General features: G+C 40.4%; 1 protein-coding gene and 1 non-coding gene across 4 annotated transcripts in view; one reads left to right on the top strand and one right to left on the bottom strand.

Moving 5' to 3' along the window:
• The window catches only part of EXD2 (exonuclease 3'-5' domain containing 2), a 38,478-nt gene extending 30,251 nt beyond the window's left edge, over positions 1 to 8,227 (top strand). For all 3 annotated transcript variants that reach the window (XM_011383751.2, XM_023526874.1, XM_011383740.2), the window contains 5 exons: positions 1,416 to 1,747; positions 2,736 to 2,842; positions 3,074 to 3,209; positions 4,289 to 4,645; positions 6,776 to 8,227. In XM_011383751.2, the coding sequence (XP_011382053.1) occupies positions 1,416 to 1,747; positions 2,736 to 2,842; positions 3,074 to 3,209; positions 4,289 to 4,645; positions 6,776 to 6,992 (1,149 nt within the window). In that variant the 3' untranslated portion in view covers positions 6,993 to 8,227. The remainder of the gene's footprint in view (positions 1 to 1,415; positions 1,748 to 2,735; positions 2,843 to 3,073; positions 3,210 to 4,288; positions 4,646 to 6,775) is intronic.
• A 3,522-nt stretch (positions 8,228 to 11,749) lies between these two features.
• On the bottom strand, positions 11,750 to 11,854 carry LOC111735924. The gene has a single exon (XR_002779009.1). It is a non-coding gene; the product is annotated as a U6 spliceosomal RNA (small nuclear RNA).
• Positions 11,855 to 12,607: the final 753 nt, after the last annotated feature.

Here is a 12,607-nt window from a genome sequence, read left to right as displayed (position 1 = left end):
TATTCCTTGTGCCTTGGTTTGTTCATTCCTTCTTTCCTTCCTTCTTTTTAATAATTTTGCTGAAATATAATTTACATACAATAAAATTCACCCATTTAAAATATACAAGTCAATGGATTTTAGTATATTTACAGAGTTGTGCAACCATCATCACAATCTAACTTTAGAACATTTTCATCACCCCAAAAAGAAACAGCACAGCCATTAACAGCCATTTCCCCTTTCACCCCACCACCCCAACACCTAGGTTTGGTGGGATCATTTGAAGCACTTAAGTTTTTAATTTTGATGAGGTCCAGTTATCAATTTTTTCTTCTATCGCTCATGCTTTTGGTGTCATATCTAAGAAAATCATTGCCTAACCCAACATTTACTCCTATGTTTTCTCCTAAGAGTCTTATGTGTTAGCTCTTACACTTAGATTTATGATCCATTTTGAGTTAATTTTTGTGTATGATGTGGGGTAGGAGTCCAACTTCATTCTTTTGCATGTGGACATTTAGTTGTTCTAGCACCATTTGTTGAAAATACCTTGGTTTCCTTATCATTTGAAAATAATTTGTTAAAAAGCACTCCGAACTTTTTACATTCAAGCACACTTTTCCTGTGGGAGAAAACTTGCTGATAGATATGTAGATTATTTGGTCTAGGTAGAAATTTTTATACAAACTTGTTTTACTCTAAAAGCATTAAAAAATCCTTACTAATATTATTGTTTACCAGGCTTGGTTATTAAAGGTGAATTAAAGGAATCTTAAAGCCCTTACAATAGCATTTGTTAAGAAAAGCTATTAATTATAGTTTTGACTACTTTTATCTATGACCAGTTACTTGGGAGAATGACTTACCATTATTAAAGACATAAATTCCAGAAATAGGCCCTTGTGACTTTTGATATGAGGCCATGTTTGAAACCATTTGTTTTCCTTGATTTCAACATCTTATTATTAGACATGGCAATGAACTTCACTATAGTCACACAGGTCTCTTAACGAATTTTGGTCTCAGCTATTCTAGATGACAACCATCCCCAAAGTGAAGTTCATGTGCTAATTGTTAGGCCTGTGGTAACTGCCCTATCCCAGACTTGAGAAAAATCTGTCCTGTAGGTTTGGTAGCAGATAGAAGGAAACTTCATTGATGTATATAGATTGGGATTTTCAAGCATTCGGAGTAAGTCATTATTTTAACTATTTTAGTTAAAGACAGGGAACGTGAGGATTCATTATACTACTTGATCTATTTTTTTATAGTTTGAAATTTTTCATAATAATGAGTTTTTAAGAAGAACATGGTACCTAGGTTATTGTACATCTTGAATTAGACCTAAAAGTTGTTTATATCTTTGTGATTGACTTTGAATTGTTCTCTCCGGTTCACTTTCCAGATCACTGATCTCTAACTTTTCTCTTCAGGTAATTTATGCTGCCAGGGATGCCCAGATTTCAGTGGCTCTCTTTCTTCGTCTTCTTGGATACCCTTTCTCTAGGAATTCACCTTTAGAAGAAAACAGTGACCTCGTTGGCTGGAGAAAAGTCTTGGAGAAATGCCAGGATGTGGTAGACATCCCATTCCGGAGTAAAGAAATGAGCAGATTGGGAGAAGAGGTTAATGGGGAAGCAACAGAATCTCCGCAGAAGCCAAGAAACAAGAAGTCTAAGATCGATGTAACGGTGCCAGGCAACCCCCAAGGGAAAGACCCCAGAAAACATAAAAGAAAGCCCCTGGGGGTGGGCTATTCTGCCAGGTAACTGAGTTGTTCCCTGTCAGAGGCTCAGCCTCTAGCAAGGCACATGTGATGCCTCACCTTGGGTCTGGGGAGAAGGCTTATGTGCTAAGGTAGCAGAGGCTCTTCAGGGGTTAATTTTATTCTTCCTTTCCTTCAAGGACATTCAGAGCTATCCTTTGATTTCTTTGTATTTTTTTCCTTTTTCTCTTTTTTATTTTTTTATGGTTGGTTGGTTGGAGCGGAAATGAGGGGGCCTTAACCTAGCTTTGTCACCGACCTTGATTTGACCTTAGACCTATACTTTCTTTAATTATAAATGAGGGTATAATTATTATTCCTGCTTGCTTCAGAGTAGCTTTGAAAATTAATAATGTGAAGTGCTTCATACTTTCCAGGAAAAATGCATCATCTGATTTCTTGTTCATTTGGTATTTGATGATTTAGAATGGCATCTAGCTCTAAGCCAATGTTATTCTCTAGCCAAGGAGAATTTTCTTGTACAACATAAGCCTCTGTTGCAGAAGAATGACTAATAAGTACTCCGGGGTGGTTTGGTCCCTGTGCCTTTAGGAATTGGATGATTAAATTCAAGCAAGTATTGTGTATGATCCAGAAATAAATCCGCATAGCCCTCATTACTTTACCCTGAAGTTCTTTCATTTTAAATTTACTTTGTTTAATCCAATGATTGCTCTATAGGGCAGTTTTCTTGGTGCTCTGTTTCCTGTTTGCTTTCACAAAAGAACTGTGTAACACTACCTAATTCACTCCCTAATGTCCCAATCCATAAATATAAAAACTAGAAGTATAAACTTAATTCATTTTTATTTCTATTTCCTAGCCCAATACCAGTGGCAAAAACTTGTTTGTTTGTTTCCATTAGATGTAATGTTTATCGCTAGTGTTAAGAATAGCTTGGGTCACTCAGAAGAGAACGTGGGGAGGCAATCAATTCCTTGACCAATAGGTAGCTTTCAGTTTTGGATTTCTCTCTCTTTCCCTGCAGAAAATCTCCCCTCTATGATAACTGCTTTCTCCATGCTCCTGATGGACAGCCCCTATGCACTTGTGATCGAAGAAAAGCTCAGTGGTACCTGGACAAAGGCATTGGAGGTTTGAGATTCAACTGTCCTATTTTATCTATAATTAGGTGCATGTGGGCACTGGCAGAAGAGAGGAATGAGATAAGGGAGGGGGATGTATAGAAGGCAGAGACAGAGCTATTCAAACCCAGAGATAGTGATGTCTGCCAGGACACAGCCAACAGCAGTTCAGGTGGTGCTTCTTCCCTGGGGGAGAGGCAAGCAATCACACACACTAACAAAACTTCTTTTTCTCTCTAAGAGCTGGTGAGTGAAGAGCCTTTTGTGGTCAGGCTCCAGTTTGAACCTGCAGGAAGACCTGAATCCCCAGGAGACTACTACTTGATGGTTAAAGAGAACCTGTGCGTAGTGTGTGGCAAGAAAGACTCCTACATTCGGTGAGTGTAGGGTTGCTGAACTGATTTTCTGCCTCCAGTGGAAATTGCCCTTGTAGCCACATGCACAATCCTCAGGGGCCTTGCTAGAGTCTGTCTACTTTGGCTGAGAGACTAGTCCCTAGGGCACATCCCAGTTTCCCTGAGAGCTTTGACACTGCCTGGCCGTGCTCTAGTGGCCCCTACCCTTCCTGAGCCCAGTTTTTAGTTTCTGGAATGCAGCACTCTTCTCAGTAACAGTTTGCTATAAAGAGTGGTTCCCTTTTGCTCATGAGAGAACTGAGACCAGCTCCTTCAGAAGCTGCTTTTCTCTCTGTGTCATAATCCTCCCTTAAGTGGCTCATGAGCTTTCTGGTCTTTGGTACTATTCATGAAGTATCCAGATGACCTGAAGGCACACACTGCAATAGTCCAGGAAGATAATTCTGTATCAGGGCCCCCACGTAATGAAGAGGAAGCTGCCTGCTGGGTCTGGGTGCCCAGACACTTAGGCTTTCTCCTTGGCTTCTGTGGAATAACTCACTTTCCTCCGCTCTCCCCCTGCAAAGTGAGACAAGTAGTTGTTGCTGCTAAGAGTTTTTCCTGAGAGCTTAGTTCTCTTCAGAAAATAATGATGGACTTTGATGACACAGTCTTAGAGTAAAGGATTCTTCAGGTGAAGGAAATTGGCTTTTTCAGGTCACCAGGCTTCCAAAATTTCAGGAGTAAAGGTTACCTGCAACATGTTTTGAGAGAGTTGTTTTCCAGTTTTTAAAGGTCATTAGAATTTCTTTTTATTTTCCTGATTCTTTTTCTTCTTGGAGCACAACCTTCCCAAAGGTTGTTAGCCTTTTGCTACCCCTGGCCCTCCACTGAAATCTGATAGCGGGTGGTCTGTTCTTACTTCAAGAGGAATCTCAGGCGCAGGTAGGTAGTTGAGTCGAGAGTGGAATAGGTTTTCATGTGATCTCTGTTGGGTTGTGGTGCCCAAGGCATCACGGTCTTATTTAGGCCCAGATCAGAATGCCAGGAGCCCTCCTGCTAGCTCCATGTGTGTCTGTGTCATATACTAATGAGCACTGCCTTCCGGTGGACTTGCTCAGGAAGAACGTGATTCCGCATGAGTACCGGAAGCACTTTCCCATTGAGATGAAGGACCACAACTCCCATGATGTGCTGCTACTCTGCACCTCCTGCCATGCCATCTCCAACTACTATGACAACCATTTGAAGCAGCAGCTGGCCAAGGAGTTCGAGGCCCCCATTGGCTCAGAGGAAGGCTTGCGCCTGCTGGAAGACCCTGAGCGCCGGCAGGTGCGTTCTGGGGCCAGGGCTCTGCTCAATGCAGAGAGCCTGCCTGCTCATCGAAAGGAGGAGCTACTGCAAGCACTCAGAGAGTTTTATAACACAGACATGGTCACGGATGAGATGCTGCAAGAGGCTGCCAGCCTGGAGACCAGGTACAGTGGACAGTTCTGGTCAGAGATGGGATTGAGGACTAGCTTAGCAACATTAACCCTGACTACTTACTTAGTGGGAACGCCTGCCAGGGAGGGAATGTTAGTCATTTAGGTGCAGTGCATAACCTCATGTTTATTCCATTAAGTATCTAATGGCTTAAAATACCATGGGGGTGGGATAGAACAATCTACTTGAGAATTTCCTTTCCATAGGAGCCTTGCCTTCCTTCTATCCTTGACCCTTTGAGGTCATATACTTATGTCCAGTCATTTTCATGATTATCAGGAGAGTTCAAATACAGTGGAGTTGTGCCTTATATATTCAATGCAGAAGTAAATCCTCAAGTCAGCACATAAGATGAAAATTATAGTAAAAAAATACCCTCAAATCTCTAAAGTTGCCCATGAAGTACAGTTTTGTGGTTTTGTGTCCCTTACCTTATCCAGGTCTGTGGGAATTGAGATCCATGTTTTCTGTCTCACCTGTACTCCAGGGTACTGGCCCACTGAATGGAATGTTGGCCAGAATTGCCATTACTATTTACTTTTCTCCTTTTTTCTTCCTTCCTTCCTTGGTTTCTCCCTCCTTCTCCATGAGTACCTAGTTGAATTTATATGACTTAACTCAGTGTTTGTAAATGAGAAGTTTATGGTCTAGGAAATGAATGGGTCAATGGCTCAGATGACAAAACTGGGCTACCTGATTATAATTTTGCTTCCCAACTCTCATTTATTTCAGAAGTAAGAGGCTGAAATAATTAAACTGATAAGTTCACAAAACCCTGATATAGGCTGGTTGTCTATAATATTTTTATTGTCAGAAAACCGAAACACTTTATTTATAGCAGCAAATGTTTATTGAACAGATATTTGTAGACATAATTATCTATCTAACCAAGCTAATAAACTTTACATAAATCGCCTTGATTAGTTCTTCTAACAACTTTATGAGGTAGGATTTAGATTTTTTGCTGGTAACTCCTAACGTTATATCTTACACTTTTTAAATCTTTCAGTTAAAAAAATTTGTTATCGTACTTTATTCTTATAACCATTCTGCGAGGTTGTAGAATAGGTGTTGTTTTCCAAGTTTTATATTAGATGTCCCAAGGTTAAAGTTAAGTAACTTGCCAAAGTCATATTAGAAATTAATGATATTGTCTCCTTTAACCAATTCCCAAATATATTTGCTAAAACAGCCCAACTTCCCCTTTCAGCGATAGACCTTTCTAATAAATCTATCTTGCTGACTTGGGTAGAAGGAAGCTGGACTTGGATGTCTAGGACCGAGAAGAACAGCTGTTTCGGGAAAGATAGACAAGTTAGTGGGATGCTCAGGAGCTAAATAATAAAATGTCTGCAGATACCCAGAGGGCACTGACACCACTGGACTGGCGGGAGTCTTGGGAGGGAGGACTGAGAGTGGGAGGTGGATGCAGGGAGAGGTCGGAGCCCCTGCGGCAGGGAGCTTCCTTGAGAGAGGTAATCTTTATTCGTAGGAGCAGTTCGTAAGGCCTTTCTGCTTAGTTGGGAGGGAATCAGGGATTCATCTTCCTGTTAAACAGCACCTTTGCACGACGAGCAACCACGGTAGCATTTCTTTGTGAGCGAAGCACTTCTCATGAATGTGGTTTGGCATTCTTTTTGTGAGAAAGAAGACACTAAGGAAATGTCCCACTTTGCATTTTATATTCAGGTAAAATTACTGTTGTGAAAAACTGGAACATGTAGGCTGATTAGCAGCCTCATGTAAGTACTGAGTAAGTACAGGATGAATAACTTGGAGCGTGAGCTGGTCACAGCACCCTGAAATAAATACAGAACCAGCATTCTTCACGCATCAGCAGCCAGACAGTAGGGCCCCTCTAATCATGCGGTGGTTTTCCCACAAGTATAACTCAGAATACCCAAAAGCCTTCTGATAGATTGTGAACAATATATCCAAACTATTTTTTAAGGCAGATATGGAAAAGAGGATGTTTTAAAAACATTAAAGTGACCAACATGTTAGGAATCTAACAGCCTCTCATGTACCCTTGTGGAAGCCCCTTGGCCACAGCACTTGCAGCCAACTGTGAGACCGTCCTGTGCCTGGTTCTCTCAGACCCTTTGTACTTTGTGTCTTGGCAGGATTTCCAATGAAAACTACATTCCCCATGGGCTGAAGGTGGTGCAGTGCCATAGCCAGGGTGGGCTGCGCTCCCTCATGCAGCTGGAGAGGCGCTGGCGTCAGCACTTCCTGGACTCCATGCAGCCCAAGCACCTGCCCCAACAGTGGTCTGTGGACCACAACCATCAGAAGCTGCTCCGGAAGTACGGGGAAGACCTTCCCATCAAGCTGTCGTGATAGCTGCTTCCCTCCCAGATTAAGAGTGCTGGGAAGTTGGAACCAAGGTTGAAAAGTCACCTTTTCCTGTTTTAATACATCATTAATTGTCAAAGCCTGGTGACACAGCTCAGAATACTAACCCATACTGATCCCAGGATGCTTCTGGTGGAGCATGGCTGTTGTTTTAAGGGGAGCTTATGGTTTTTGCATTTTAACTGGGCGGGGTAAAAATTCTTTTTTCCTCGCTTTTATTTTATTTCTGTGGTCAAGGTGGGGCCTTGGCCTTTATTTTACTCTTCTGCTTTCCCTGTGCAGATGGCAAATGAAAGATTCTCCCAGAAGTGACCTCTCCAGACTCTCAGGTTTTTAATACATTTCTTCCCTGTCCAGTATGTTGGTTTATCTCAAAAGGGCTGTTGTGTCAGGTTAGGAAGGGAGAAAAATTCCTTCCAGGGAGTTGGGGAGGTGAACAAGGGTTTAGATGCATTTTCCCAGTTCAGCCTCATAATTATAAACTCTTTGGCTTCATACTCTCCCATAATTACCTGGCTGGCATCTATCCCATCTGTGTCACTTCACTTTATTTTCCCTTGCTTGAGAAGGCTCCCCCTTTACAGGTCCAGGACCAAAGCAGCAACTTCCTGCCCTACACTTCCGCATTAACACTGAGGGAGAATCCTTTCCTGGAAATAGGCCTTCAATCCGGGTGGGACAGTAAGAAGCATAAGCACCATCTCCCAAGAGAATTTTGATAATTTGCTCAGCTTTCCCTTTCTACTGTTTGTTGTCTGCTTGTTGCGATCCTGCCTAGAACTGCAAGGTTTTTAGCTTAATCCCTTTCTAAGAGGAAGATTATCTTTTCTCAGAATCAGTATCAGGTCCCTTCAGATTTGCAATACTGACCTCTTTTGAGCACTTAATTCTCTTCTGGAGTCATTTGGTCAGGTTGCAATGTGAGGGTTTCTCCATTTCCTCTCATGTCTGGGGACACCAAGACGAATTAATATGTTTAGATGTTCAAAGCAGTGGTGTGTATCTTTCAAAATGTGGGGTCACCACTTTGAGCATGAAATCAACTTATTAGTGATTAGTATTTTTTCTAAAGTATTAGGAAAACTTTCTTACTTTATGAGATCTTAATAAACTTAAAAAAAGATTTTATGGCCAGAACAAGAGCTCTGTTTTAGAATTGTGTCCAAGTTGATAATGATTGCTTTAACATTGATAAATAAAACTTCTAAGCACAAAACTCACTGATTGTAAATGTAAATTTTTTTCCTGCGTAACTTTGCAAAATTAGTAAATGTTCTTGGGGGAGGAGATAGTTATCCTACAGGTCCCTCCCATATGGCAGCCCCATGGTTTGTGTGCACAAATGGCTATACCACACGTACAGCGTAGCTTTGGCCCATCAACAAACGCATGTGCACATCCTACGTTTTGTTTCTCTGCCCCTTCATTCCCACTTTCCTCAAGCAGGCATTTCTGGAATCGAAACTAGAAAATGAATAGTACCAGCTGCTTCGGGGACTGTGTGTTCAATGTAGTAGGTTAGTTTGGGGCCTGTATCTCGGTGGCCGTACTGCATGGAGCCCAGTGGGGGAGAACCATAGAGATGGATGGATGGTCATGTAGAAGTGAGGCTGGCCACAAGGTGGCACTCATAGATTTTATTTTATATTAATTCTTGAGAAATAAGAAGCTTTTATATATGCTGAACGTAACTCATAACTTATGTTTCAGAATTTGCATATCTTATTTAGGTTCATTTTGATAGCTTTAGGAAAAAAAAACTTCTTCCTCTGAAATAGGAACTAGGGCTCTTTCTTTCTCTCCCTGTGATCCTCATGCTGAGAGGTAAGAAAGACATACGAGGTCATTTAAGGTGCAGTGGTTGCTGTGGGAGGAAGGAATGGGTTCTCCAATAGAGCTTCTTGCAAAGCCCAGTAACAGAGCCGGCCGCCATGGTAGAGGAAGAAGCTAGACTGTGGCACATGAAGTTTCTCATCCTTTTCAGAAGTGTTACTGTGTAGATTTGAATCTTTTTGTTCTCTGAGTCAGCATTGGACTTTAGTAGCCTTTCTCTAAGACCGACAATTGCTATTTAGAGTAGCATATTATAAAATAAATATATATATATTTTTCTGATACAAAAGTAATGTATGCTTATTAGAGACGAATCTAAAAAGAGAATAAAAATCATCTTCCCTCCATCTAGAACAGAGCCAGCTTTTGCTTGTATGTTTATGAATTTCCCTCTAGAAGTTAAAAATGCATGTAATACATATAATGTTTAAACAGAATTGAGAGTCATACATATATATATAGCTTGGTATCTTATTTTTCCCCTCATTTAACATGGTATCACAAGTAATTAGCTTCTTGTGTCTTTTAAATCTTTGAAAGTTGACTTATAGTGGCTCCGCCTTACTTTAGTTATTTATTCCAACACTTGAAAATTTATATCAGTGATGCTGTGGTGAACTTTCCTGTATATAAATCTTTGACTATATCTTTAATAATTTCATTAGAATCCTAGAAATCGGGTAGTGAGGAAAGAACTCACATTTCCAGAGCACAAAGTGATATACCTTTAAGAGCATGTATCAAGGTAATGCTTCTCTTTGGCCCTGCAGTTTCTGTCCCAGTGCATTTGCTGAGTTTCCATATGAGTAGTGGCGAGAGGACAGTGTCATAGCAAGGGCCTCTCTGAATGTGCCCTGATCATTATTTTTGTAGACTTGAGGACTTTTTACTGCTTCCTTTCTGTGTCCCACCCTTTATTGCCTCATTTCCCCCTCGCAGTCAGTGTTTTTTTTTTTTTGAAAAACTGTTTATTCTAAAATAAAATTGTAAAAAAAACTTTAATTAAAAATAAAACTTTTATTTTAAATTTTAACAAAATTTAAATTTAAAATAAAATGTTTTATTTTAAAATAAAAGTTACAGAACTTTTTTTCTTCTGATGGACAACTAATTAGTGATTTGCCATCCTAAAGTGAACAAGATGCAGTATTCAAGGATTCGTTGCTTCTTACGAGTGTAGCCAAAACTTACTTTTTCTTATCTATGTCACAGATAGGGATCAGATGACAAAATGTGTTCTGTTGAAATAAAGCCATTTTAATCCCTCATTTTGGACTCTTAGGAACTCAGTAGGCGGAAAGAACCCTTGTTCAGTTTCTTAAATTCTGCTTGTTAATTTGGGACCCTAACACTTGACTGTAATTTAAGTTCTTAGTTTACTTTGCTTGAGTTTTTCATTCATTCATTTATCCTTTCCTCTTTTTTTTTCTTCATTATATCTCATTCTCAATGAGAGGTATCACGTTTTACTATTAATGGAGATAGTTTCTCTGTTTGCTAGTTTATATATTTTAAAAAGATTAGATGGTCATTTTTAAATTAACTAATCCCTCAGGAATACAGTGAGAATCCATTATTTTGGGAATGACATAAGCCAAAAGAGGGTATAAGAATGATTCTTGCTATGATTAACTCTTGATTTGAATAACATAAAAATAATGCAGAATCACCCACATATTTTTATTTTAGAATTCAGCTATGCTTTTCAGATATTCACCAAATTTTCTCCCCATGTTGGAGCCTAATACCTTCTGCCTGTCCCCAGTCTTGGAGCAGTTTTGCATCAGGCAGTGGAGCAGGGCTGACATGCACCTACATGGCCCACTTGTTAAAGCGCCTGTCCCACCAGCCTACTGAGAGGTGCATTGGTCACTCCCTTTGCTTGAGGCACCAAGGCCCTCACTAAAATGCCAACATATTACTTGGGAAGGCAGGAAATACATTAGACATTGTATTCTTCTAACCAGCTCTGTCTGTGGCCAAGACTGGTTGGAGGTCCCTAGACATTGCGGGTAATGGGACCAAATGGGTAATTGCTGGGGGTTAATCAAGAACTGACTTTTTTGCACAGGAATAGGGACTGTCAAAGGACCTAGTTCATGCATCCTGGCTTGTACCCTCTTCTAATGTTCACACTGTCTTAAAAGTACTGCGCTCGGACTGAAAGGAAGTAGTTAATCTCATACCCTACAGACTGAACTCAAAGCATGTGCCCTCCTTCCAGCATCCTTATTTGTTATTAATTCTCAAATTTTTTCTCATTAAATGGGTAGCCTGTTGCCCTTCTGCCAGCAAAAAATTCAAAAGCTGCTGAGTTTAGAGTCAGCATTATTATAAGCATGATGTGTGGTCCAGAATATTTCTGAGTTGAAGAGGCCACTTATATCCTGCTCCTGCTTCCCAAAGATCTCCCTTCTCAGGCTGCAACATATTAGGGGAGAGTTGGGATTCTGACTATTCAGGCCACTAGAGCCTCTCTTAAGTCCTGATCAGAATCAGAAATTTGAGCTTAGTAAGCTAATGGGATTGAAGAGAAATGGAAGTTTGAGACATGGGTAGTTTTAAAAGAGGTACATTTATTTGGTTGGTGGGGATGATGAGCGTGTACCCCATGTACTTCATATTTGCTTTTGCCCATACTCAGTTCTATTGTGACTGGAGGATCCAAGGAGTGAGCTGGTGAACTAGGTTCTGGTTCTGGACATTAGCTGTGTATTTTTGGACCAGCCATGTAACTTTTCTGGGCTCCTATATTTTTCAATAAAATTAGGAATTGGAATTAGATGTTCTGTAAGGGCACTTCAGTAATACATCCCACCAATTTTTTTTTCATTTTTATTTTTCAGTTAGAGTTGACATTCAATATTGTTTTCTATTAGTTTCAGGTGATATATATGTGACATTTATATAAAAATATGGGACACTTCCACAAATTTGTGTGTTATTCTTGCAGAGGGGCCATGCTAACCTCTGTATTGTTCCAATTTTAGAACATGCGCTGCCAAGGCAAGCACCCACAATTTCTTGATGTGGTACTTTTCCTCGGGTGCTTTGTACCTTCTGCCTCATTGCACGCTCTCATCCTGCCCCCAGCCCTGGGAATGGAGATTGCTTATGGAGAGGAGGGGAGTGAGAGAAACAGAATACCACACTATGTCCTCCTGGCCTCACTCACTCGAGAAAAGACTGCTCCCTCCATCTGGTGTTCTACCTGGGGTCAAAATACTCTCCTCACCAGAGATGTGCTGTGTGTGGCCTTAGGGAACTCGTGTTTCTTCTACCCAGTTCACCCTTTAACAGTAAAGAAAGAAGAGAAATCTTTATCTTCAGCACATTTCTAGTGCTGTAAGGTTTAATAAGAGATAAGCATGGAATGGAAATTAGGCAAGTTTGCCAAGTGTTGTAGATGGGAGGATATTGAAGAAAAAAAGACTGCTTCTCATTTTAAGGACATAATAAAAATTAAAGCTATACCATATAGAGAGAATCGAATAGACAATTGGGTCCTTTAAAGGGAAAACATTAAACCAATGAGTTAAAAACATTCTTGTTTTTGTGTCGTCATGACTACCTAAGAAAATATAGGGGTTCACAGTGTTAACACATTGTTATCCATCCATGAATCCTAAGGCATAATTAACTCACAGGGATGTCTCTGGGGCCTGCATTTTGCATAACCCTGACTTTGCCCTGATTACTTTTGCTTGGCCAGCAGAGAGACAGACATGTGCAAAATGTCAAGTTTGTGTTTTATAAGCTGCTGAAAG

Source organism: Pteropus vampyrus, unplaced genomic scaffold, assembly GCF_000151845.1.
Source record: "Pteropus vampyrus isolate Shadow unplaced genomic scaffold, Pvam_2.0 Scaffold15, whole genome shotgun sequence".
NCBI lineage: Eukaryota > Metazoa > Chordata > Mammalia > Chiroptera > Pteropodidae > Pteropus > Pteropus vampyrus.
The sequence above is the reverse complement of the archived record's forward strand: the minus strand, read 5'-3'. Positions and strand labels throughout refer to the sequence as shown.